Raw genomic sequence first — 27,692 nt, forward strand, 5'->3', positions numbered from 1 at the left:
GTCGACATGGAAAAAGGTCGACATGAGTTTTTTATGTTTTTTGGTGTCGTTTTCTTCGTAGAGTGACCGGGAACCCCAATTAGTGCACCACGTCCCCCCGCGTGGCTCGCTTCGGTCGCCATGCTTCTGGCATGGTGCCTTCGCTCCGCTACCGCTTCGCTCGGCACACTTTACCGTTCCAATCGTAGTCCACGTGGATCGTTAAGTATGAAAAGGTTCCAAAAAAGGAAAAAATCGTGAAAAACTCATGTCGACCTTTTTCCATGTCGACCTTGTTCCTGTCGACCTTTTGTCCATGTCGACATTTTGTCCACGTCAACCTAAGGTCTGTCGACCAATTGGTGTCGACTTAAGGTGTGTTGACCTTTGTGCTGTCGACCTGGAGTACGGATACCGCCATTTTATTGCATATTCTCAGGCAGTTACTTAGTTTATTACATCCATGCCATTATATAGCATATCCTCATGCAGTAACTTTGTATATTACATCCATCTCTTTTGTCGTGACGGATTGCACCTGACTGAGGAGGGGGCAGCGGTGCTGGGGGGAAGGATGGTTAGAAGGTTGGTGGAGATTTTAAACTAGGAGCCTGGGGGGAGGGTTTAGCTAGAAACTACGGGCACTGAGAATAGTGGGGATGGCGGTAGTAAACAAAATGGGGGAGAAGTTGGGGGGGAGGGTAAGAGCAGGCGGTAAGGTTACTAACATGGGTACTAAAAGAGATTTTACCAAAGCACTAACCAATGACGATTACAGGTCATCATTGCTACATAAGGTGAAAGATGTCCCTAACGCAAGGGAAAATACTTATCTTAGTTGTATGTATGTAAACGCCAGAAGCATTACTGGTAAAAAGGGTGAACTAGAAATACTTGCAGCAAGCAATCAGTATGATATTATAGGCATTACTGAAACTTGGTGGGACGAATCTCATGATTGGACAGTCAATCTAGAGGGCTATACACTGTTTAGGAGAGACAGACTAAATAAAAAGGGTGGAGGGGTGTGTCTTTACGTAAAGCCGTTTTTAAAACCTGATATACGGGAAGATATTCAGGAGGGGACTGTAGACACTGTCGAGACATTATGGGTAGAAATTGCATGCGGGGAAAAAGGAATAAAAAAGTTAGTATTGGGTGTATGCTATAGGCCGCCTGGTATCAACGTATCTGATGAGGAAATGTTACTAAAGCAAATTGAAAGAGCAGCAGGAGTAGGAGACATAGTAGTGATGGGAGATTTTAACTATCCAGAGATAAACTGGAAAAACGATTCATGTGATACTGCTAGGGGCAATATGTTTTTAAACACACTTAATGATAACTACTTAGTTCAACTAATTGAGGAACCAACTAGGTACAATGCAATCTTAGACCTGGTATTAACAAACAATGGGGATTTGGTATCAGGTATTATAGTAGGGGAACCCATAGGAAACAGCGACCACAATATGGTCACATTCAATATCAGTTTTCATAAACAGCCCTATACTGGTTCAACTAGGACTCTAAACTTTAGCAAAGCGAATTTTGAAAAGATGAGGGTATTTTTCAGGGATATTGAATGGGAAGGTTTGTTTTTAGGAAAAATACTATGGAGAAATGGTAGGTACTAAAATTCCTGCTAGCTAAAAATACTCTCAAATTTATTCCTACGAGCAGCAAAAAAAGGAATAAAAATCTTAAACCGATGTGGCTTAACAAAAAGATAAAGGAACTTATGGGCAAGAAAAGACGAGCATTTAAAAAATACAAATCTGACGGGGAAGCAGAGTAATTTCAGCACTATAAGGAATGTAACAAAATATGCAAAAAGGAAATAAGAGCGGCTAAAGTAGAAACTGAAAAACTAGTAGCAAAGGAAAGCAAAGCGAATCCCAAAAAATTATTTAAATACATTAATAGCAAGAGATTAAAGAAGGAGAGTATAGGCCCTTTAAAAGACAAGTTGGGAGTCTTAAGCAAAAATTATAATGACATAGCGGACACACTAAATGAGTTTTTTTCAACAGTATTTACTAGAGAGGACCCAATTCAGGGACTAACACATAATCTCAATAATGAGAATATCCCACTGATAGGTACTTATTTAAGCGAGGAAGTAGTCTGTGACCAATTAAAACATTTAAAGATTAATAAGTCACCAGGTCCCGATGGTATTCACCCAAGGGTTCTAATGGAGCTTCACTCTGAACTTGCAAAACCGCTATTTTTGATCTTTAAGGATTCAGTAATATCAGGTATGGTTCCCAAAGACTGGCGTATAGCGGAAGTAGTGCCTATATTCAAAAAGGGAAGTAAAGCTAAACCAGGTAATTATAGACCAGTTAGTCTTACATCTATAGTGGGGAAAGTATTGGAAGGTATTCTTAGAGATAGTATTCAGAAGTTCCTTGAAGTCAATAAGGTCATTAAAAGGAATCAACATGGGTTTATGAAGGACAGATCCTGTCAAACCAACTTACTTGGCTTTTATGAAACAGCAAGCGCAAACCTAGATCAGGGTAAAGAGGTGGATGTCATCTTTTTAGATTTTGCCGAAGCATTGGACACTGTACCACACATGAGACTTATCTACAAGCTACAAGAAAAAGGGCTAGGTAGCACAATATGCACTTGGGTAAAAAACTGGTTAGATAATAGGGAGTAGCGCGTTGTGGTTAATGGATCTTTTTCAACTTGGACTGAAGTGCTAAGTGGTGTGCCGCAAGGCTCAGTATTAGGGCCGCTATTGTTCAATATTTTCATTAATGACCTAACAGAAGGTCTAGAGAGCATGGTGTCAATTTTTGCAGATGATACCAAATTGTGTAAAGTTATAAATGCGGAGAGGGATGCTGAGTCGCTTCAGAATGACTTAGTTAAATTAGGAGCTTGGGCAGCGAAATGGAGAATGCGCTTCAATACAGACAAGTTTAAGGTAATGCACTGTGGTAACATGAACAAAAATAACACCTACCTACTAAATGGGGTAAAATTAGGGGATTCTGTACTGGAAAAGGACTTAGGTGTCCTCATAGTTAGCAAACTAAGCAGTAGCACCCAAAGTAGGACTGCAGCAAAGAAGGCTAATAAGATATTAGCATGCATAAAACGGGGAATTGATGCTAGGGACGAGAGTATTATACTCCCGTTATATTAATCACTTGTGAGGCCACACCTTGAATACTGTGTACAATTCTGGGCACCTTACTACAAAAAGGATATCCTGGAGCTAGAAAAGGTTCAGAGGCGAGCGACCAAACTTAAGGGTATGGAGACGCTGGAATATGAGGAAAGGCTTGCAAGACTAGGCATGTTTACACTGGAAAAGAGGAGATTAAGAGGGGACATGATCAACATTTACAAATATATAAGGGGACAATATACAGATCTTGCGCAGGACCTGTTTTTAGTTAGATCAACACAGAGAACTCGTGGACACTCGCTCAGGTTAGAGGAGAGGAGATTCCGCACAATACGGCGTAAAGGCTTTTTTACGGTAAGGACGATACGTGTTTGGTATTCCCTGCCTGAGGGAGTTGCAATGGCCGACTCAGTCAACACCTTTAAGAATGGGTTAGATAAATTCCTAATGGATAATGATATCCAGGGTTACGGGGCATAGTCACGCACTATGGTTATTATAAAAAAGAGGGGTAAAACGTAACGGCAGTCATCAACTTCAGTCAAAATTTTATACAAAATAATCGTGCATAGGAGACCACAAATAGGTTGAACTCGATGGACAATTGTCTTTTTTCAACCATAGATACTATGTTACTATGTTACTATGTCATTATATAGCATATCCTCATGCAGTTACTTAGTATATTACATCCATGACATTATATAGCATATCCTCATGCAGTTACTTAGTATATTACATCCATGCCATTATATAGCATATCCTCATGCAGTTACTTAGTATATTACATCCATGACATTATATAGCATATCCTCATGCAGTTACTTAGTATATTTAATCCATTTTTAGTTGACGAATGCCCTATCTGTAAACATATTTTCATTCCCTCATTTCATTTTTCGGGCACCTCTGTGGCAGATTTATCAGGGTATCTATATATTGCACCGTGTAGGTTCTGATAATAAATAACTCATTCTTGTGTCTTAGCTCCATAAGAAGTTCGGTCCCATATTCACCGTCTGGAAACTGACGCGCCCTGTGGTGGTTCTCTGCGGCTTTGAGGTGGTGAAAGACGCTCTGGTGAATCACGGCGATGAGTTTAGCGGGCGCCCGTTCTTTCCAGTGTATGATCGCTACTCTGGAGGATACAGTAAGTCTCCCGGGGTTACTTCATGAGCTCAGTGAGCTGTCATCTGTATATGTAAAGGCTGCAATCTGACCACACTGGTGCAGGTCCCCACACTGAGAGATGGTTACAGGTGTGAGAGTGAGGGATGGTTACAGGTGTGAGAGGGGGGATGGTTACAGGTGTGAGAGTAAGGGATGGTTACAGGTGTGAGAGTGAGGGATGGTTACAGGTGTGAGAGTGAGGGATGGTTACAGGTGTGAGAGTGAGGGATGGTTACAGGTGTGAGAATAAGGGATGGTTACAGGTGTGAGAGAGGGGATGGTTACAGGTGTGAGAGTGATGGATGGTTACAGGTGTGAGAGTGAGGGATGGTTACAGGTATGAGAGTGAGGGATGGTTACAGGTGTAAGAGTGATGGATGGTTACAGGTGTGAGAGTGAGGGATGGTTACAGGTGTAAGAGTGATGGATGGTTACAGGTGTGAGAGTGATGGATGGTTACAGGTGTGAGAGTGAGGGATGGTTAGAGGTGTGAGAGTGAGGGGTGGTTACAGGTGTGAGAGGGGGATGGTTACAGGTATGAGAGGGGGGGGTTACAGGTGTGAGAGGGGGGATGGTTACAGGTGTGAGAGGGGGGATGGTTACAGGTGTGAGAGTGAGGGATGGAACTAGGTGTGAGAGTGAGGGATAGTAACAGGTGTGAGAGGGGGGATGGTTACAGGTGTGAGAGGGGGTATAGTTACAGGTGTGAGAGGGGGGATGGTTACAGGTGTGAGAGTGAGGGATGGTTACAGGTGTGAGAGTGAGGGATGGTTACAGGTGTGAGAGTGATGGATGGATACAGGTGTGAGAGGGGGGGTTGGTTACAGGTGTGAGAGAGAGGGATGGTTACAGGTGTGAGAGAGAGGGATGGTTACATGTGTGAGAGTGAGGCATGTTACAGGTGTGAGAGGGGGGTTGGTTACAGGTGTGAGAGGGGGGGTTGGTTACAGGTGTGAGAGTGAGGGATGGTTACAGGTGTGAGAGTGAGGGATGGTTACAGGTATCAGAGCGAGGGATGGTTACAGGTGTGAGTGAGGGGTGGTTACAGGTGTGAGAGTGAGGAGTGGTTACAGGTGTGAGAGTGAGGGATGGTTACAGGTGTGAAAGTGAGGGATGGTTACAGGTGTGAAAGGGGGGATGGTTACAGGTGTGAGAGTGAGGGATGGTTACAGGTGTGAGAGTGAGGGATGGTTACAGGTGTGAGAGTAAGGGATGGTTACAGGTGTGAGAGTAAGGGATGTTACAGGTGTGAGAGTGAGGGATGGTTACAGGTGTAAGAGTGAGGGATGGTTACAGGTATCAGAGCGAGGAATGGTTACAGGTGTGAAAGGGGGGATGGTTACAGGTGTGAGAGTGAGGGATGGTTACAGGTGTGAGAGTGAGGGATGGTTACATGTGTGAGAGTGAGGCATGTTACAGGTGTGAGAGGGGGGTTGGTTACAGGTGTGAGAGGGGGGGTTGGTTACAGGTGTGAGAGTGAGGGATGGTTACAGGTGTGAGAGTGAGGGATGGTTACAGGTATCAGAGCGAGGGATGGTTACAGGTGTGAGTGAGGGGTGGTTACAGGTGTGAGAGTGAGGAGTGGTTACAGGTGTGAGAGTGAGGGATGGTTACAGGTGTGAAAGTGAGGGATGGTTACAGGTGTGAAAGGGGGGATGGTTACAGGTGTGAGAGTGAGGGATGGTTACAGGTGTGAGAGTGAGGGATGGTTACAGGTGTGAGAGTAAGGGATGGTTACAGGTGTGAGAGTAAGGGATGTTACAGGTGTGAGAGTGAGGGATGGTTACAGGTGTAAGAGTGAGGGATGGTTACAGGTATCAGAGCGAGGAATGGTTACAGGTGTGAAAGGGGGGATGGTTACAGGTGTGAGAGTGAGGGATGGTTACAGGTGTGAGAGTGAGGGATGGTTACAGGTATCAGAGCGAGGGATGGTTACAGGTGTGAAAGGGGGGATGGTTACAGGTGTGAAAGTGAGGGATGGTTGCAGGTGTGAAAGGGGGGATGGTTACAGGTGTGAGAGTGAGGGATGGTTACAGGTGTGAGAGTGAGGGATGGTTACAGGTGGGAGAGTGATGGATGGTTACAGGTGTGAGAGTGAGGGATGGTTACATGTGTAAGAGTGATGGATGATTACAGGTGTGAGAGAAAGGGATGGTAATAGTTGTGTGATAGTAAGGGATGGTTACAGGTGTGAGAGGGGGGATGGTTACAGGTGTGAAAGTGAGGGATGGTTACAGGTGTGAGAGGGGGGATGGTTACAGGTGAGAGAGGAGGGATGGTTACAGGTGTGAGAGGGGGATGGTTACAGGTGAGAGAGGAGGGATGGTTACAGGTGTGAGAGTGAGGGATGGTTACAGGTGAGAGAGGAGGGGTGGTTACAGGTGTGAGAGTGATGGATGGTTACAGGTGTGAGAGTGAGGGGTGTTTACAGCTGTGAGAGTGAGGGATGGTTACAGGTGTGAGAGTGAGGGAAGGTTATAGGTGTGAGAGGGGGATGGTTACAGGTGTAAGAGTGAGGGATGGTTACAGGTGTGAGGGTGAGGGATGGTTACAAGTGTGAGAGTGAGGGATGGTTACAGGTGTAAGAGTGATGGATGGTTACAGGTGTGAGAGTGATGGATGGTTACAGGTGTGAGAGTGAGGGAAGGTTACAGGTGTGAGAGTGAGGGATGGTTACAGGTGTGAGAGTGAGGGATGGTTACAGGTGTGAGAGTAAGGGATGGTTACAGGTGTGAGAGTAAGGGATGGTTACAGGTGTGAGAGTGATGGATGGTTACAGGCGTGAGAGTGATGGATGGTTACAGGTGTGAGGGTGAGGGATGGTTACAGGTGTGAGAGTGAGGGATGGTTACAGGTGTGAGAGTGAGTGATGGTTACAGGTGTGAGAGTGAGGGATGGTTACAGGTGTGAGAGTGAGGGATGGTTACAGGTGTGAGAGTAAGGGATGGTTACAGGTGTGAGGGATGGTTACAGGTGTGAGAGTAAGGGATGGTTACAGGTGTGAGAGTGATGGATGGTTACAGGTGTGAGAGTGAGGGATGGTTACAGGTGTGAGAGTGAGGGATGGTTACAGGTATGAGAGTGAGGGATGGTTACAGGTGTGAGAATGAGTACAGGTGTGAGAGTGAGGGATGGTAACAGGTGTGAGAGTGAGGGATGGTTACAGGTGTGAGAGTGAGGGATGGTTACAGGTGTGTGAGTGAGGGATGGTTGCAGGTGTGAGAGTGATGGATGGTTACAGGTGTGAGGGTGAGGGATGGTTACAGGTGAGAGTGAGGGATGGTTACCGGTATGAGAGTGAGGGATGGTTACAGGTGTGAGAGTGAGGGATGGTTACAGGTGTGAGAGTGAGGGATGGTTACAGGTGTGAGAGTGAGGGACGGTTACAGGTGTGAGAGTAAGGGATGGTTACAGGTGTGAGGGTGAGGGATGGTTACAGGTGTGAAAGTAAGGGATGGTTACATGTGTGAGAGTGATGGATGGTTACAGGTGAGAGAGTGAGGGATGGTTACAGGTGAGAGAGTGAGGGATGGTTACAGGTGTGAGAGTGAGGGATGGTTACAGGTGAGAGAGAGAGGGATGATTACAGGTGTGAGAGTGAGGGATGGTTACAGGTGTGAGAGTGAGGGATAGTTACAAGTGTGAGAGTGAGGGATGGTTACAGGTGAGAGAGTGAGGGATGGTTACAGGTGTGAGAGTGAGGGGTGTTTACAGGTGTGAGAGTGATGGATGGTTACAGGTGTGAGAGTGAGGGATGGTTACAGGTGAGAGAGTAAGGGATGGTTACAGGTGTGAGAGTGAAGGATAGTTACAGGTGTGAGAGTGAGGGATGGTTACAGGTGTGAGAGGGGATGGTAACAAGTGTGAGAGTGAGGGATGGTTACAGGTGTGAGAGTGAGGGATAGTAACAGGTGTGAGAGTGAGGGATGATTACAGGTGTGAGAGGGGATGGTAACAAGTGTGAGAGAGAGGGATGGTTACAGGTGTGAGAGGTAGGGATGGTTACATGTGTGAGAGTGAGGGATGGTTACAGGTATGAGAGTGAGGGATGGTTACAGGTGTGAGAGTAAGGGATGGTTACAGGTGTGAGAGTGATGGATGGTTACAGGTGTGAGAGTGATGGATGATTACAGGTGTGAGAGTGATGGATGGTTACAGGTGTGAGAGTGATGGATGGTTACAGGTGTGAGGGTGAGGGATGGTTACAGGTGTGAGAGTGAGGGATGGTTACAAGTGTGAGAGTGAGGGATGGTTACAGGTGTGAGAGTGAGGGATGGTTACAGGTGTGAGAGTGAGGGATGGTTACAGGTGTGAGAGTAAGGGATGGTTACAGGTGTGAGAGTGATGGATGGTTACAGGTGTGAGAGTGAGGGATGGTTGCAGGTATGAGAGTGAGGGATGGTTACAGGTGTGAGAGTGAGTACAGGTGTGAGAGTGAGGGATGGTTACAGATATGAGAGTGAGGGATGGTTACAGGTGTGAGAGTGAGGGATAGTTACAGGTGTGAGAGTGAGGGATGGTTACAGGTGTGAGAGTAAGGGATGGTTACAGGTGTGAGAGTGATGGATGGTTACAGGTGTGAGAGTGAGGGATAGTTACAGGAGTGAGAGTGATGGATGGTTACAGGTGTGAGAGTGAGGGGTGTTTACAGCTGTGAGAGTAAGGGATGGTTACAGGTGTGAGAGTGATGGATGGTTAAAGGTGTGAGAGTGATGGATGGTTACAGGTGTGAGGGTGAGGGATGGTTACAGGTATGAGAGTGAGGGATGGTTACAGGTGTGAGAGTGAGGGATGGTTACAGGTGTGAGAGTGAGGGATGGTTACAGGTGTGAGAGTGAGGGATGGTTACAGGTGTGAGAGTAAGGGATGGTTACAGGTGTGAGGGTGAGGGATGGTTACAGGTGTGAGAGTAAAGGGTGGTTACAGGTGTGAGAGTGATGGATGGTTACAGGTGTGAGAGTAAGGGATGGTTACAGATGTGAGGGTGAGGGATGGTTACAGGTGTGAAAGTAAGGGATGGTTACAGGTGTGAGAGTGATGGATGGTTACAGGTGAGAGAGTGAGGGATGGTTACAGGTGAGAGAGTGAGGGATGGTTACAGGTGTGAGGGTGAGGGATGGTTACAGGTGAGAGTTAGGGATGGTTACCGGTATGAGAGTAAGGGATGGTTACAGGTGTGAGAGTGAGGGATGGTTACAGGTGTGAGAGTGAGGGATGGTTACAGGTGTGAGAGTGAGGGACGGTTACAGGTGTGAGAGTAAGGGATGGTTACAGGTGTGAGGGTGAGGGATGGTTACAGGTATGAGAGTGAGGGATGGTTACAGGTGTGAGAGTGAGGGATGGTTACAGGTGTGAGAGTGAGGGATGGTTACAGGTGTGAGAGTGATGGATGGTTACAGGTGAGAGAGTGAGGGATGGTTACAGGTGAGAGAGTGAGGGATGGTTACAGGTGTGAGAGTGAGGGATGGTTACAGGTGAGAGAGTGAGGGATGGTTACATGTGTTAGAGTGAGGGATGGTTACAGGTGTGAGAGTGAGGGATAGTTACAAGTGTGAGAGTGAGGGATGGTTACAGGTGAGAGAGTGAGGGATGGTTACAGGTGTGAGAGTGAGGGGTGTTTACAGGTGTGAGAGTGAGGGATGGTTACAGGTGTGAGAGTGAGGGATGGTTACAGGTGAGAGAGTAAGGGATGGTTACAGGTGTGAGAGTGAGGGATAGTTACAAGTGTGAGAGTGAGTGATGGTTACAGGTGAGAGAGTGAGGGATGGTTACAGGTGTGAGAGTGAGGGGTGTTTACAGGTGTGAAAAGTGAGGGATGGTTACAGGTGTGAGAGTGAGGGATGGTTACAGGTTAGAGAGTAAGGGATGGTTACAGGTGTGAGAGTGAGGGATAGTTACAGGTGTGAGAGTGAGGGATGGTTACAGGTGTGAGAGGGGATGGTAACAAGTGTGAGAGTGAGGGATGGTTACAGGTGTGAGAGTGAGGGATAGTTACAGGTGTGAGAGTGAGGGATGATTACAGGTGTGATAGGGGATGGTAACAAGTGTGAGAGTGAGGGATGGTTACAGGTGTGAGAGGTAGTGATGGTTACATGTGTGAGAGTGAGGGATGGTTACAGGTATGAGAGTGAGGGATGGTTACAGGTGTGAGAGTAAGGGATGGTTACAGGTGTAAGAGTGATGGATGGTTACAGGTGTGAGAGTGATGGATGATTACAGGTGTGAGAGTGATGGATGGTTACAGGTGTGAGAGTGATGGATGGTTACAGGTGTGAGGGTGAGGGATGGTTACAGGTGTGAGAGTGAGGGATGGTTACAGGTGTGAGAGTGAGGGATGGTTACAGGTGTGAGAGTGATGGATGGTTACAGGTGTGAGAGTAAGGGATGGTTACAGATGTGAGGGTGAGGGATGGTTACAGGTGTGAAAGTAAGGGATGGTTACAGGTGAGAGAGTGAGGGATGGTTACAGATGAGAGAGTGAGGGATGGTTACAGGTGTGAGGGTGAGGGATGGTTACAGGTGAAAGTTAAGGATGGTTACCGGTATGAGAGTAAGGGATGGTTACAGGTGTGAGAGTGAGGGATAGTTACAGGTGTGAGAGTGAGGGATGGTTACAGGTGTGAGAGTGAGGGACGGTTACAGGTGTGAGAGTAAGGGATGGTTACAGGTGTGAGGGTGAGGGATGGTTACAGGTGTGAAAGTAAGGGATGGTTACATGTGTGAGAGTGATGGATGGTTACAGGTGAGAGAGTGAGGGATGGTTACAGGTGAGAGAGTGAGGGATGGTTACAGGTGTGAGAGTGAGGGATGGTTATAGGTGAGAGAGTGAGGGATGGTTACATGTGTTAGAGTGAGGGATGGTTACAGGTGTGAGAGTGAGGGATAGTTACAAGTGTGAGAGTGAGGGATGGTTACAGGTGAGAGAGTGAGGGATGGTTACAGGTGTGAGAGTGAGGGGTGTTTACAGGTGTGAGAGTGAGGGATAATTACAGGTGTGAGAGTGAGGGATGGTTACAGGTGAGAGAGTAAGGGATGGTTACAGGTGTGAGAGTGAGGGATAGTTACAAGTGTGAGAGTGAGTGATGGTTACAGGTGAGAGAGTGAGGGATGGTTACAGGTGTGAGAGTGAGGGGTGTTTACAGGTGTGAAAAGTGAGGGATGGTTACAGGTGTGAGAGTGAGGGATGGTTACAGGTTAGAGAGTAAGGGATGGTTACAGGTGTGAGAGTGAGGGATAGTTACAGGTGTGAGAGTGAGGGATGGTTACAGGTGTGAGAGGGGATGGTAACAAGTGTGAGAGTGAGGGATGGTTACAGGTGTGAGAGTGAGGGATAGTTGCAGGTGTGAGAGTGAGGGATGATTACAGGTGTGATAGGGGATGGTAACAAGTGTGAGAGTGAGGGATGGTTACAGGTGTGAGAGGTAGGGATGGTTACATGTGTGAGAGTGAGGGATGGTTACAGGTATGAGAGTGAGGGATGGTTACAGGTGTGAGAGTAAGGGATGGTTACAGGTGTAAGAGTGATGGATGGTTACAGGTGTGAGAGTGATGGATGATTACAGGTGTGAGAGTGATGGATGGTTACAGGTGTGAGAGTGATGGATGGTTACAGGTGTGAGGGTGAGGGATGGTTACAGGTGTGAGAGTGAGGGATGGTTACAGGTGTGAGAGTGAGGGATGGTTACAGGTGTGAGAGTGAGGGATGGTTACAGGTGTGAGAGTGAGGGATGGTTACAGGTGTGAGAGTAAGGGATGGTTACAGGTGTGAGGGTGAGGGATAGTTACAGGTGTGAGAGAGAGGGGTGTTTACAGGTGTGAGAGTGAGGGATGGTTACAGGTGTGAGAGTGAGGGATGGTTACAGGTGAGAGAGTAAGGGATGGTTACAGGTGTGAGAGTGAGGGATAGTTACAAGTGTGAGAGTGAGGGATGGTTACAGGTGAGAGAGTGAGGGATGGTTACAGGTGTGAGAGTGAGGGGTGTTTACAGGTGTGAGAGTGAGGGATGGTTACAGGTGTGAGAGTGAGGGATGGTTACAGGTGAGAGAGTAAGGGATGGTTACAGGTGTGAGAGTGAGGGATAGTTACAGGTGTGAGAGGGAGGGATGGTTACAGGTGTGAGAGGGGATGGTAACAAGTGTGAGAGTGAGGGATGGTTACAGGTGTGAGAGTGAGGGATAGTTACAGGTGTGGGAGTGAGGGATAGTTACAGGTGTGAGAGGGGATGGTAACAAGTGTGAGAGTGAGGGATGGTTACAGGTGTGAGAGGTAGGGATGGTTACATGTGTGAGAGTGAGGGATGGTTACAGGTATGAGAGTGAGGGATGGTTACAGGTGTGAGAGTAAGGGATGGTTACAGGTGTAAGAGTGATGGATGGTTACAGGTGTGAGAGTGATGGATGATTACAGGTGTGAGAGTGATGGATGGTTACAGGTGTGAGAGTGATGGATGGTTACAGGTGTGAGGGTGAGGGATGGTTACAGGTGTGAGAGTGAGGGATGGTTACAAGTGTGAGAGTGAGGGATGGTTACAGGTGTGAGAGTGAGGGATGGTTACAGGTGTGAGAGTGAGGGATGGTTACAGGTGTGAGAGTAAGGGATGGTTACAGGTGTGAGAGTGATGGATGGTTACAGGTGTGAGAGTGAGGGATGGTTGCAGGTATGAGAGTGAGGGATGGTTACAGGTGTGAGAGTGAGTACACGTGTGAGAGTGAGGGATGGTTACAGATATGAGAGTGAGGGATGGTTACAGGTGTGAGAGTGAGGGATAGTTACAGGTGTGAGAGTGAGGGATGGTTACAGGTGTGAGAGTAAGGGATGGTTACAGGTGTGAGAGTGATGGATGGTTACAGGTGTGAGAGTGAGGGATAGTTACAGGAGTGAGAGTGATGGATGGTTACAGGTGTGAGAGTGAGGGGTGTTTACAGCTGTGAGAGTAAGGGATGGTTACAGGTGTGAGAGTGATGGATGGTTAAAGGTGTGAGAGTGATGGATGGTTACAGGTGTGAGGGTGAGGGATGGTTACAGGTATGAGAGTGAGGGATGGTTACAGGTGTGAGAGTGAGGGATGGTTACAGGTGTGAGAGTGAGGGATGGTTACAGGTGTGAGAGTGAGGGATGGTTACAGGTGTGAGAGTAAGGGATGGTTACAGGTGTGAGGGTGAGGGATGGTTACAGGTGTGAGAGTAAAGGGTGGTTACAGGTGTGAGAGTGATGGATGGTTACAGGTGTGAGAGTGATGGATGGTTACAGGTGTGAGAGTAAGGGATGGTTACAGATGTGAGGGTGAGGGATGGTTACAGGTGTGAAAGTAAGGGATGGTTACAGGTGTGAGAGTGATGGATGGTTACAGGTGAGAGAGTGAGGGATGGTTACAGGTGAGAGAGTGAGGGATGGTTACAGGTGTGAGGGTGAGGGATGGTTACAGGTGAGAGTTAGGGATGGTTACCGGTATGAGAGTAAGGGATGGTTACAGGTGTGAGAGTGAGGGATGGTTACAGGTGTGAGAGTGAGGGATGGTTACAGGTGTGAGAGTGAGGGACGGTTACAGGTGTGAGAGTAAGGGATGGTTACAGGTGTGAGGGTGAGGGATGGTTACAGGTGTGAAAGAAAGGGATGGTTACATGTGTGAGAGTGATGGATGGTTACAGGTGAGAGAGTGAGGGATGGTTACAGGTGAGAGAGTGAGGGATGGTTACAGGTGTGAGAGTGAGGGATGGTTACAGGTGAGAGAGTGAGGGATGGTTACATGTGTTAGAGTGAGGGATGGTTACAGGTGTGAGAGTGAGGGATAGTTACAAGTGTGAGAGTGAGGGATGGTTACAGGTGAGAGAGTGAGGGATGGTTACAGGTGTGAGAGTGAGGGGTGTTTACAGGTGTGAGAGTGAGGGATGGTTACAGGTGTGAGAGTGAGGGATGGTTACAGGTGAGAGAGTAAGGGATGGTTACAGGTGTGAGAGTGAGGGATAGTTACAAGTGTGAGAGTGAGTGATGGTTACAGGTGAGAGAGTGAGGGATGGTTACAGGTGTGAGAGTGAGGGGTGTTTACAGGTGTGAAAAGTGAGGGATGGTTACAGGTGTGAGAGTGAGGGATGGTTACAGGTTAGAGAGTAAGGGATGGTTACAGGTGTGAGAGTGAGGGATAGTTACAGGTGTGAGAGTGAGGGATGGTTACAGGTGTGAGAGGGGATGGTAACAAGTGTGAGAGTGAGGGATGGTTACAGGTGTGAGAGTGAGGGATAGTTACAGGTGTGAGAGTGAGGGATGATTACAGGTGTGATAGGGGATGGTAACAAGTGTGAGAGTGAGGGATGGTTACAGGTGTGAGAGGTAGTGATGGTTACATGTGTGGGAGTGAGGGATGGTTACAGGTATGAGAGTGAGGGATGGTTACAGGTGTGAGAGTAAGGGATGGTTACAGGAGTAAGAGTGATGGATTATTACAGGTGTGAGAGTGATGGATGATTACAGGTGTGAGAGTGATGGATGGTTACAGGTGTGAGAGTGATGGATGGTTACAGGTGTGAGGGTGAGGGATGGTTACAGGTGTGAGAGTGAGGGATGGTTACAGGTGTGAGAGTGAGGGATGGTTACAGGTGTGAGAGTGATGGATGGTTACAGGTGTGAGAGTAAGGGATGGTTACAGATGTGAGGGTGAGGGATGGTTACAGGTGTGAAAGTAAGGGATGGTTACAGGTGTGAGAGTGATGGATGGTTACAGGTGAGAGAGTGAGGGATGGTTACAGATGAGAGAGTGAGGGATGGTTACAGGTGTGAGGGTGAGGGATGGTTACAGGTGAAAGTTAGGGATGGTTACCGGTATGAGAGTAAGGGATGGTTACAGGTGTGAGAGTGAGGGATAGTTACAGGTGTGAGAGTGAGGGATGGTTACAGGTGTGAGAGTGAGGGACGGTTACAGGTGTGAGAGTAAGGGATGGTTACAGGTGTGAGGGTGAGGGATGGTTACAGGTGTGAAAGTAAGGGATGGTTACATGTGTGAGAGTGATGGATGGTTACAGGTGAGAGAGTGAGGGATGGTTACAGGTGAGAGAGTGAGGGATGGTTACAGGTGTGAGAGTGAGGGATGGTTATAGGTGAGAGAGTGAGGGATGGTTACATGTGTTAGAGTGAGGGATGGTTACAGGTGTGAGAGTGAGGGATAGTTACAAGTGTGAGAGTGAGGGATGGTTACAGGTGAGAGAGTGAGGGATGGTTACAGGTGTGAGAGTGAGGGGTGTTTACAGGTGTGAGAGTGAGGGATAATTACAGGTGTGAGAGTGAGGGATGGTTACAGGTGAGAGAGTAAGGGATGGTTACAGGTGTGAGAGTGAGGGATAGTTACAAGTGTGAGAGTGAGTGATGGTTACAGGTGAGAGAGTGAGGGATGGTTACAGGTGTGAGAGTGAGGGGTGTTTACAGGTGTGAAAAGTGAGGGATGGTTACAGGTGTGAGAGTGAGGGATGGTTACAGGTTAGAGAGTAAGGGATGGTTACAGGTGTGAGAGTGAGGGATAGTTACAGGTGTGAGAGTGAGGGATGGTTACAGGTGTGAGAGGGGATGGTAACAAGTGTGAGAGTGAGGGATGGTTACAGGTGTGAGAGTGAGGGATAGTTGCAGGTGTGAGAGTGAGGGATGATTACAGGTGTGATAGGGGATGGTAACAAGTGTGAGAGTGAGGGATGGTAACAGGTGTGAGAGGTAGGGATGGTTACATGTGTGAGAGTGAGGGATGGTTACAGGTATGAGAGTGAGGGATGGTTACAGGTGTGAGAGTAAGGGATGGTTACAGGTGTAAGAGTGATGGATGGTTACAGGTGTGAGAGTGATGGATGATTACAGGTGTGAGAGTGATGGATGGTTACAGGTGTGAGAGTGATGGATGGTTACAGGTGTGAGGGTGAGGGATGGTTACAGGTGTGAGAGTGAGGGATGGTTACAGGTGTGAGAGTGAGGGATGGTTACAGGTGTGAGAGTGAGGGATGGTTACAGGTGTGAGAGTGAGGGATGGTTACAGGTGTGAGAGTGAGGGATGGTTACAGGTGTGAGAGTGAGGGATGGTTACAGGTGTGAGAGTGAGGGATGGTTACAGGTGTGAGAGTGAGGGATGGTTACAGGTGTGAGAGTGAGGGATGGTTACAGGTGTGAGGGTGAGGGATAGTTACAGGTGTGAGAGAGAGGGGTGTTTACAGGTGTGAGAGTGAGGGATGGTTACAGGTGTGAGAGTGAGGGATGGTTACAGGTGAGAGAGTAAGGGATGGTTACAGGTGTGAGAGTGAGGGATAGTTACAAGTGTGAGAGTGAGGGATGGTTACAGGTGAGAGAGTGAGGGATGGTTACAGGTGTGAGAGTGAGGGGTGTTTACAGGTGTGAGAGTGAGGGATGGTTACAGGTGTGAGAGTGAGGGATGGTTACAGGTGAGAGAGTAAGGGATGGTTACAGGTGTGAGAGTGAGGGATAGTTACAGGTGTGAGAGGGAGGGATGGTTACAGGTGTGAGAGGGGATGGTAACAAGTGTGAGAGTGAGGGATGGTTACAGGTGTGAGAGTGAGGGATAGTTACAGGTGTGGGAGTGAGGGATAGTTACAGGTGTGAGAGGGGATGGTAACAAGTGTGAGAGTGAGGGATGGTTACAGGTGTGAGAGGTAGGGATGGTTACATGTGTGAGAGTGAGGGATGGTTACAGGTATGAGAGTGAGGGATGGTTACAGGTGTGAGAGTAAGGGATGGTTACAGGTGTAAGAGTGATGGATGGTTACAGGTGTGAGAGTGATGGATGATTACAGGTGTGAGAGTGATGGATGGTTACAGGTGTGAGAGTGATGGATGGTTACAGGTGTGAGGGTGAGGGATGGTTACAGGTGTGAGAGTGAGGGATGGTTACAGGTGTGAGAGTGAGGGATGGTTACAGGTGTGAGAGTGAGGGATGGTTACAGGTGTGAGAGTGAGGGATGGTTACAGGTGTGAGAGTAAGGGATGGTTACAGGTGTGAGGGTGAGGGATAGTTACAGGTGTGAGAGAGAGGGGTGTTTACAGGTGTGAGAGTGAGGGATGGTTACAGGTGTGAGAGTGAGGGATGGTTACAGGTGAGAGAGTAAGGGATGGTTACAGGTGTGAGAGTGAGGGATAGTTACAAGTGTGAGAGTGAGGGATGGTTACAGGTGAGAGAGTGAGGGATGGTTACTGGTGTGAGAGTGAGGGGTGTTTACAGGTGTGAGAGTGAGGGATGGTTACAGGTGTGAGAGTGAGGGATGGTTACAGGTGAGAGAGTAAGGGATGGTTACAGGTGTGAGAGTGAGGGATAGTTACAGGTGTGAGAGGGAGGGATGGTTACAGGTGTGAGAGGGGATGGTAACAAGTGTGAGAGTGAGGGATGGTTACAGGTGTGAGAGTGAGGGATAGTTACAGGTGTGGGAGTGAGGGATAGTTACAGGTGTGAGAGGGGATGGTAACAAGTGTGAGAGTGAGGGATGGTTACAGGTGTGAGAGGTAGGGATGGTTACATGTGTGAGAGTGAGGGATGGTTACAGGTATGAGAGTGAGGGATGGTTACAGGTGTGAGAGTAAGGGATGGTTACAGGTGTGAGAGTGATGGATGGTTACAGGTGTGAGAGTGATGGATGATTACAGGTGTGAGAGTGATGGATGGTTACAGGTGTGAGAGTGATGGATGGTTACAAGTGTGAGAGTGAGGGATGGTTACAGGTGTGAGAGTAAGGGATAGTTACAGGTGTGAGAGTGAGGGATGGTTACAGGTGTTAGAGTAAGGGATGGTTACAGGTGTGAGGGTGAGGGATGGTTACAGGTGTGAGAGTAAGGGATGGTTACAGGTGTGAGAGTGATGGATGGTTACAGGTGTGAGAGTGAGGGATGGTTACAGGTATGAAAGTGAGGGATGGTTACAGGTGTGAGAGTGAGTACAGGTGTGAGAGTGAGGGATGGTTACAGGTATGAGAGTGAGGGATGGTTACAGGTGTGAGAGTGAGGGATGGTTACAGGTGTGAGAGTGAGGGATGGTTACAGGTGTGAGAGTAAGGGATGGTTAAAGGTGTGAGAGTGAGGGATGGTTACAGGTGAGAGTGAGGGATGGTTACAGGTGTGAGAGTGAGGGATGGTTACAGGTGTGAGAGTAAGGGATGGTTACAGGTGTGAGGGTGAGGGATGGTTACAGGTGTGAGAGTAAGGGGTGGTTATAGGTGTGAGAGTGATGGATGGTTACAGGTGTGAGAGCAAAGGATGGTTACAGATGAGAGGGTGAGGGATGGTTACAGGTGTGAAAGTAAGGGATGGTTACAGGTGTGAGAGTGATGGATGGTTACAGGTGAGAGAGTGCGGGATGGTTACAGGTGAGAGAGTGAGGGATGGTTACAGGTGTGAGGGTGAGGGATGGTTACAGGTGAGAGTGAGGGATGGTTACAGGTATGAGAGTGAGGGATGGTTACAGGTGTGAGAGTGAGGGATAGTTACAGGTGTGAGAGTGAGGGATGGTTACAGGTGTGAGAGTGAGGGACGGTTACAGGTGTGAGAGTAAGGGATGGTTACAGGTGTGAGGGTGAGGGATGGTTACAGGTGTGAAAGTAAGGGATGGTTACATGTGTGAGAGTGATGGATGGTTACAGGTGAGAGAGTGAGGGATGGTTACAGGTGAGAGAGTGAGGGATGATTACAGGTGTGAGAGTGAGGGATGGTCACAGGTGAGAGAGTGAGGGATGGTTACAGGTGTGAGAGTGAGGGATGGTTACAGGTGTGAGAGTGAGGGATAGTTACAAGTGTGAGAGTGAGGGATGGTTACATGTGAGAGAGTGAGGGATGGTTACAGGTGTGAGAGTGAGGGGTGTTTACAGGTGTGAGAGTGAGGGATGGTTACTGGTGTGAGAGTGAGGGATGGTTACAGGTGAGAGAGTAAGGGATGGTTACAGGTGTGAGAGTGAGGGATAGTTACAGGTGTGAGAGTGAGGGATGGTTACAGATGTGAGAGGGGATGGTAACAAGTGTGAGAGTGAGGGATGGTTACAGGTGTGAGAGTGAGGGATAGTTACATGTGTGAGAGTGAGGGATAGTTACAGGTGAGAGAGTGAGGGATGATTACAGGTGTGAGAGGGGATGGTAACAAGTGTGAGAGTGAGGGATGGTTACAGGTGTGAGAGGTAGGGATGGTTACATGTGTGAGAGTAAGGGATGGTTACAGGTATGAGAGCGAGGCATGGTTACAGGTGTGAGAGTAAGGGATGGTTACAGGTGTGAGAGTGATGGATGGATACAGGTGTGAGAGTGATGGATGATTACAGGTGTGAGAGTGATGGATGGTTACAGGTGTGAGAGTGATGGATGGTTACAGGTGTGAGGGTGAGGGATGGTTACAGGTGTGAGAGTGAGGGATGGTTACAGGTGTGAGAGTAAGGGGTGGTTACAGGTGTGAGGGTGAGGGATGGTTACAGGTGTGAGAGTAAGGGATGGTTACAGGTGTGAGAGTGATGGATGGTTACAGGTGTGAGAGTGATGGATGGTTACAGGTGTGAGAGTGAGGGATGGTTACAGGTATGAGAGTGAGGGATGGTTACAGGTGTGAGAGTGAGTACAGGTGTGAGAGTGAGGGATGGTTACAGGTGTGAGAGTGAGGGATGGTTACAGGTGTGAGAGTGAGGGATGGTTACAGATGTGAGAGTGAGGGATGGTTACAGGAGTGAGAGTGATGGATGGTTACAGGTGTGAGAGTGAGGGGTGTTTACAGCTGTGAGAGTAAGGGATGGTTACAGGTGTGAGAGTGATGGATGTTTACAGGTGTGAGAGTGATGGATGGTTACAGGTGTGAGGGTGAGGGATGGTTACAGGTATGAGAGTGAGGGATGGTTACAGGTGTGAGAGTGAGGGATGGTTACAGGTGTGAGAGTGAGGGATGGTTACAGGTGTGAGAGTAAGGGATGGTTACAGATGTGAGGGTGAGGGATGGTTACAGGTGTGAAAGTAAGGGATGGTTACAGGTGTGAGAGTGATGGATGGTTACAGGTGAGAGAGTGAGGGATGGTTACAGGTGAGAGAGTGAGGGATGGTTACAGGTGTGAGAGTGAGGGATGGTTACAGGTGAAAGAGTGAGGGATGGTTACAGGTGTGAGAGTGAGGGATGGTTACAGGTGTGAGAGTGAGGGACATTTACAGGTGTGAGAGTGAGGGATGGTTACAGGTGAGAGAGTGAGGGATGGTTACAGGTGTGAGAGTGAGGGGTGTTTACAGGTGTGAGAGTGAGGGATGGTTACAGGTGTGAGAGTGAGGGATGGTTACAGGTGAGAGAGTGAAGGATGGTTACAGGTGTGAGAGTGAGGGATAGTTACAGGTGTGAGAGTGAGGGATGGTTACAGGTGTGAGAGGGGATGGTAACAAGTGTGAGAGTGAGGGATGGTTACAGGTTTGAGAGTAAGGGATGGTTACAGGTGTGAGGGTGAGGGATAGTTACAGGTGTGAGAGTGAGGGATGGTTACAGGTGTGAGAGTGAGGGATGGTTACAGGTGTGAGAGTGATGGATGATTACAGGTGTGAGAGTGATGGATGGTTACAGGTGTGAGAGTGATGGATGGTTACAGGTGTGAGGGTGAGGGATGGTTACAGGTGTGAGAGTGAGGGATGGTTACAGGTGTGAGAGTGAGGGATGGTTACAGGTGTGAGAGTGAGGGATGGTTACAGGTGTGAGAGTGAGGGATGGTTACAGGTGTGAGAGTAAGGGATGGTTACAGGTGTGAGGGTGAGGGATGGTTACAGGTGTGAGAGTAAGGGGTGGTAACAGGTGTGAGAGTGATGGATGGTTACAGGTGTGAGAGTAAGGGATGGTTACAGATGTGAGGGTGAGGGATGGTTACAGGTGAGAGAGTGAGGGATGGTTACAGGTGAGAGAGTGAGGGATGGCTACAGATGTGAGAGTGAGGGATGGTTACAGGTGAAAGAGTGAGGGATGGTTACAGGTGTGAGAGTGAGGGATGGTTACAGGTGTGAGAGGGGATGTTTACAAGTGTGAGAGTGAGGAGTGAGGGATGGTTACAGGTATGAGAGTGAGGGATGGTTACAGGTGTGAGAGTGATGGATGATTACAGGTGTGAGAGTGATGGATGGTTACAGGTGTGAGAGTGATGGATGGTTACAGGTGTAAGGGTGAGGGATGGTTACAGGTGTGAGAGTGAGGGATGGTTACAGGTGTGAGAGTGAGGGATGGTTACAGGTGTGAGAGTGAGGGATGGTAACAGGTGTGAGAGTGAGGGATGGTTACAGGTGTGAGAGTAAGGGATGGTTACAGGTGTGAAGGTGAGGGATGGTTACAGGTATGAGAGTAAGGGATGGTTACAGGTGTGAGAGTGATGGATGGTTACAGGTGTGAGAGTGAGGGATGGTTACAGGTGTGAGAGTGAGGGATGGTTACAGGTGTGAGAGAGAGTACAGGTGTGAGAGTGAGGGATGGTTACAGGTATGAGAGTGAGGGATGGTTACAGGTATGAGAGTGAGGGATGGTTACAGGTGTGAGAGTGAGGGATGGTTACAGGTGTGAGAGTGAGGGATGGTTACAGGTGTGAGAGTAAGGGATGGTTACAGGTGTGAGGGTGAGGGATGGTTACAGGTGTGAAAGTAAGGGATGGTTACAGGTGTGAGAGTGATGGATGGTTACAGGTGTGAGAGTGAGGGATGGTTACAGGTGTGAGAGTGAGTGATAGTTACAGGTGTGATAGTGATGGATGGTTACAGGTGTGAGAGTGAGGGGTGTTTACAGGTGTGAGAGTGATGGATGGTTACAGGTATGAGAGTGAGGGATGGTTACAGGTGTGAGAGTGATTGATGGTTACAGGTTTGAGAGTGAGGGATGGTTACAGGTGTGAGAGTAAGGGATGGTTACAGGTGTGAGAGTGATGGATGGTTACAGGTGTGAGAGTGATGGATGGTTACAGGTGTGAGGGTGAGGGATGGTTACAGGTGTGAGAGTGAGGGATGGTTACAGGTGTGAGAGTGAGGGATGGTTACAGGTGTGAGAGTGAGGGATGGTTACACGTGTGAGAGTAAGGGATGGTTACAGGTGTGAGAGTGATGGATGATTACAGGTGTGAGAGTGATGGATGGTTACAGGTGTGAGAGTAATGGATGGTTACAGGTGTGAGGGTGAGGGATGGTTACAGGTGTGAGAGTGAGGGATGGTTACAGGTGTGAGAGTGAGGGATGGTTACAGGTGTGAGAGTAAGGGATGGTTACAGGTGTGAGGGTGAGGGATGGTTAAGAGTGTGAGAGTAAGGGATGGTTACAGGTGTGAGAGTGATGGATGGTTACAGGTGTGAGAGTGAGGGATGGTTACAGGTGTGAGAGTGAGGGATGGTTACAGGTATGAGAGTAAGGGATGGTTACAGGTGTGAGAGTAAGGGATGGTTACAGGTGTGATAGTGATGGATGGTTACAGGTGTGAGAGTGAGGGGTGTTTACAGGTGTGAGAGTGATGGATGGTTACAGGTATGAGAGTGAGGGATGGTTACAGGTGTGAGAGTGATTGATGGTTACAGGTTTGAGAGTGAGGGATGGTTACAGGTGTGAGAGTAAGGGATGGTTACAGGTGTGAGAGTGATGGATGGTTACAGGTGTGAGAGTGATGGATGGTTACAGGTGTGAGGGTGAGGGATGGTTACAGGTGTGAGAGTGAGGGATGGTTACAGGTGTGAGAGTGAGGGATGGTTACAGGTGTGAGAGTGAGGGATGGTTACACGTGTGAGAGTAAGGGATGGTTACAGGTGTGAGAGTGATGGATGATTACAGGTGTGAGAGTGATGGATGGTTACAGGTGTGAGAGTAATGGATGGTTACAGGTGTGAGGGTGAGGGATGGTTACAGGTGTGAGAGTGAGGGATGGTTACAGGTGTGAGAGTGAGGGATGGTTACAGGTGTGAGAGTAAGGGATGGTTACAGGTGTGAGGGTGAGGGATGGTTAAGAGTGTGAGAGTAAGGGATGGTTACAGGTGTGAGAGTGATGGATGGTTACAGGTGTGAGAGTGAGGGATGGTTACAGGTGTGAGAGTGAGGGATGGTTACAGGTATGAGAGTAAGGGATGGTTACAGGTGTGAGAGTAAGGGATGGTTACAGGTGTGAGGGTGAGGGATGGTTACAGGTGTGAGAGTAAGGGATGGTTACAGGTGTGAGAGTGAGGGATGGTTACAGGTGTGAGAGTGAGGGATGGTTACAGGTGTGAGAGTGAGGGATGGTTACAGGTGTGAGAGTAAGGGATGGTTACAGGTGTGAGGGTGAGGGATGGTTACAGGTGTGAGAGTAAGGGGTGGTAACAGGTGTGAGAGTGATGGATGGTTACAGGTGTGAGAGTAAGGGATGGTTACAGATGTGAGGGTGAGGGATGGTTACAGGTGAGAGAGTGAGGGATGGTTACAGGTGAGAGAGTGAGGGATGGTTACAGATGTGAGAGTGAGGGATGGTTACAGGTGAAAGAGTGAGGGATGGTTACAGGTGTGAGAGTGAGGGAAGGTTACAGGTGTGAGAGGGGATGTTTACAAGTGTGAGAGTGAGGAGTGAGGGATGGTTACAGGTATGAGAGTGAGGGATGGTTACAGGTGTGAGAGTGATGGATGATTACAGGTGTGAGAGTGATGGATGGTTACAGGTGTGAGAGTGATGGATGGTTACAGGTGTAAGGGTGAGGGATGGTTACAGGTGTGAGAGTGAGGGATGGTTACAGGTGTGAGAGTGAGTGATGGTTACAGGTGTGAGAGTGAGGGATGGTAACAGGTGTGAGAGTGAGGGATGGTTACAGGTGTGAGAGTAAGGGATGGTTACAGGTGTGAAGGTGAGGGATGGTTACAGGTATGAGAGTAAGGGATGGTTACAGGTGTGAGAGTGATGGATGGTTACAGGTGTGAGAGTGAGGGATGGTTACAGGTGTGAGAGTGAGGGATGGTTACAGGTGTGAGAGAGAGTACAGGTGTGAGAGTGAGGGATGGTTACAGGTATGAGAGTGAGGTATGGTTACAGGTATGAGAGTGAGGGATGGTTACAGGTGTGAGAGTGAGGGATGGTTACAGGTGTGAGAGTGAGGGATGGTTACAGGTGTGAGAGTAAGGGATGGTTACAGGTGTGAGGGTGAGGGATGGTTACAGGTGTGAAAGTAAGGGATGGTTACAGGTGTGAGAGTGATGGATGGTTACAGGTGTGAGAGTGAGGGATGGTTACAGGTGTGAGAGTGAGTGATAGTTACAGGTGTGATAGTGATGGATGGTTACAGGTGTGAGAGTGAGGGGTGTTTACAGGTGTGAGAGTGATGGATGGTTACAGGTATGAGAGTGAGGGATGGTTACAGGTGTGAGAGTGATTGATGGTTACAGGTTTGAGAGTGAGGGATGGTTACAGGTGTGAGAGTAAGGGATGGTTACAGGTGTGAGAGTGATGGATGGTTACAGGTGTGAGAGTGATGGATGGTTACAGGTGTGAGGGTGAGGGATGGTTACAGGTGTGAGAGTGAGGGATGGTTACAGGTGTGAGAGTGAGGGATGGTTACAGGTGTGAGAGTGAGGGATGGTTACACGTGTGAGAGTAAGGGATGGTTACAGGTGTGAGAGTGATGGATGATTACAGGTGTGAGAGTGATGGATGGTTACAGGTGTGAGAGTAATGGATGGTTACAGGTGTGAGGGTGAGGGATGGTTACAGGTGTGAGAGTGAGGGATGGTTACAGGTGTGAGAGTGAGGGATGGTTACAGGTGTGAGAGTAAGGGATGGTTACAGGTGTGAGGGTGAGGGATGGTTAAGAGTGTGAGAGTAAGGGATGGTTACAGGTGTGAGAGTGATGGATGGTTACAGGTGTGAGAGTGAGGGATGGTTACAGGTATGAGAGTAAGGGATGGTTACAGGTGTGAGAGTAAGGGATGGTTACAGGTGTGAGGGTGAGGGATGGTTACAGGTGTGAGAGTAAGGGATGGTTACAGGTGTGAGAGTGAGGGATGGTTACAGGTGTGAGAGTGAGGGATGGTTACAGGTGTGAGAGTGATGGATAGTTACAGGTGTGAGGGTGAGGGATGGTTACAGGTATGAGAGTGAGGGATGGTTACAGGTATGAGAGTGAGGGATGGTTATAGGTGTGAGAGTTAGGGATGGTTACAGGTGTGAGAGTGAGGGATGGTTACAGGTGTGAGAGTGAGTGATGGTTACAGGTGTGAGAGTAAGGGATGGTTACAGCTGTGAGGGTGAGGGATGGTTACAGGTGTGAAAGTAAGGAAAGGTTACAGGTGTGAGAGTGATGGATGGTTATAGGTGTGAGAGTGAGGGATGGTTACAGGTGTGAGAGTAATGGATGGTTATAGGTGTGAGAGTGAGGTGTGTTTACAGGTGTGAGAGTGATGGATGGTTACAGGTATGAGAGTGAGGGATGGTTACAGGTGTGAGAGTGATGGATGGTTACAGGTTTGAGAGTGAGGGATGGTTACAGGTATGAGAGTAAGGGATGGTTACAGGTGTGAGAGTGATGGATTTTTACAGGTGTGAGAGTGAGGTATAGTTACAGGTGTGAGAGTGAGGGATAGTTACAGGTGTGAGAGGGCGGATGGTCACAGGTGTGAAAGGGGATGGATACAGGTGTGAGAGGGGGATGGTTACAGGTGTAAGAGTGAGGGATGGTTACAGGTGTGAGGGTGAGGGATGGTTACAGGTATTAGAGTGAGGGATGGTTACAGATGTGAGAGTGAGGGATAGTTACAGGTGTGAGAGTGAGGGATGGTTACAGGTGTGAGAGTAAGGGATGGATACAGGTGTGAGAGTGAGGGATGGTTACAGGTGTGAGAGTGAGGGATGGTTACAGGTGTGAGAGTGAGGGATAGTTACAGGTGTGAGAGTTATGGATGGTTACAGGTGTGAGAGTGAGGGGTGTTTACAGGTGTGAGAGTAAGGGATGGTTACAGGTGTGAGAGTGATGGATGGTTACAGGTGTGAGAGTGATGGATGGTTACAGGTGTGAGAGTGATGGATGGTTACAGGTGTGAAGGTGAGGGATGGTTACAGGTATGAGAGTGAGGGATGGTTACAGGTATGAGAGTGAGGGATGGTTACAGGTGTGAGAGTGAGGGATGGTTACAGGTGTGAGAGTGAGGGATGGTTACAGGTGTGAGAGAAAGGGATGGCTACAGGTATGAGGGTGAGGGATGGTTACAGGTGTGAGAGTAAGGGATGGTTACAGGTGTGTGAGTGATGGATGGTTACAGGTGTGAGAGTGAGGGATGGTTACAGGTGTGAGAGTAAGGGATGGTTACAGGTGTGAGAGTGAGGTATGGTTATAGGTGTGAGAGTAAGGGATGGTTACAGGTGTGAGGGTGAGGGATGGTTACAGGTGTGAGAGTAAGGGGTGGTTACAGGTGTGAGAGTGATGGATGGTTACAGGTGTGAGAGTGAGGGATGGTTACAGGTATGAGAATGAGGGATGGTTACAGGTATGAGAGTGAGGAATGGTTACAGGTGTGAGAGTGAGGGATGGTTACAGGTGTGAGAGTGAGGGATGGTTACTGGTGTGAGAGTGAGGGATGGTTACAGATGTGAGAGTAAGGGATGGTTACAGGTGTGAGAGTGATGGATGGTTACAGGTGTGAGAGTGATGGATGGTTACAGGTGTAAGAGTGATGGATGGTTACAGGTGTGAGGGTGAGGGATGGTTACAGGTATGAGAGTGATGGATGGTTACAGGTGTGAGAGTGAGGGATGGTTACAGGTGTGAGAGTGAGGGATGGTTACAGGTGTGAGAGTGAGGGATGGTTACAGGTGTGAGAGTAAGGGATAGTTACAGGTGTGAGGGTGAGGGATGGTTACAGGTGTGAGAGTAAGGGATGGTTACAGGTGTGAGAATGATGGATGGTTAAAGGTGTGAGAATGATGGATGGTTCAAGGTGTGAGAGTGAGGGATAGTTACAGATGTGAGAGTGAGGGATAGTTACAGGTGTGAGAGGGCGGATGGTCACAGGTGTGAAAGGGGATGGATACAGGTGTGAGAGGGGGATGGTTACAGGTGTAAGAGTGAGGGATGGTTACAGGTGTGAGGGTGAGGGGTGGTTACAGGTATTAGAGTGAGGGATGGCTACAGGTGTGAGAGTGAGGGATGGTTACAGGTGTGAGAGTGAGGGATGGTTACAGGTGTGAGAGTAAGGGATGGTTACAGGTGTGAGAGTGATGGATGGTTACAGGTGTGAGGGATGGTTACAGGTGTGAGAGTGAGGGATAGTTACAGGTGTGAGAGTGATGGATGGTTACAGGTGTGAGAGTGAGGGGTGTTTACAGCTGTGAGAGTAAGGGATGGTTACAGGTGTGAGAGTGATGGATGGTTACAGGTGTGAGAGTGATGGATGGTTACAGGTGTGAGAGTGATGGATGGTTACAGGTGTGAGGGTGAGGGATGGTTAC

The 27,692-nt window shown here is 48.4% G+C and overlaps 1 protein-coding gene across 7 annotated transcripts in view; it reads left to right on the forward strand.

The window, feature by feature from the left end:
* The window catches only part of LOC134927086 (cytochrome P450 2F2-like), a 322,012-nt gene that overhangs the window by 117,197 nt on the left and 177,123 nt on the right, over positions 1-27,692 (forward strand). For all 7 annotated transcript variants that reach the window (XM_063921090.1, XM_063921085.1, XM_063921092.1 and 4 more), the window contains one exon: positions 4,115-4,277. In XM_063921090.1, coding sequence (XP_063777160.1) covers positions 4,115-4,277 — 163 coding nt within the window. The remainder of the gene's footprint in view (positions 1-4,114; positions 4,278-27,692) is intronic.

Source organism: Pseudophryne corroboree, chromosome 5 (assembly GCF_028390025.1).
Source record: "Pseudophryne corroboree isolate aPseCor3 chromosome 5, aPseCor3.hap2, whole genome shotgun sequence".
NCBI lineage: Eukaryota > Metazoa > Chordata > Amphibia > Anura > Myobatrachidae > Pseudophryne > Pseudophryne corroboree.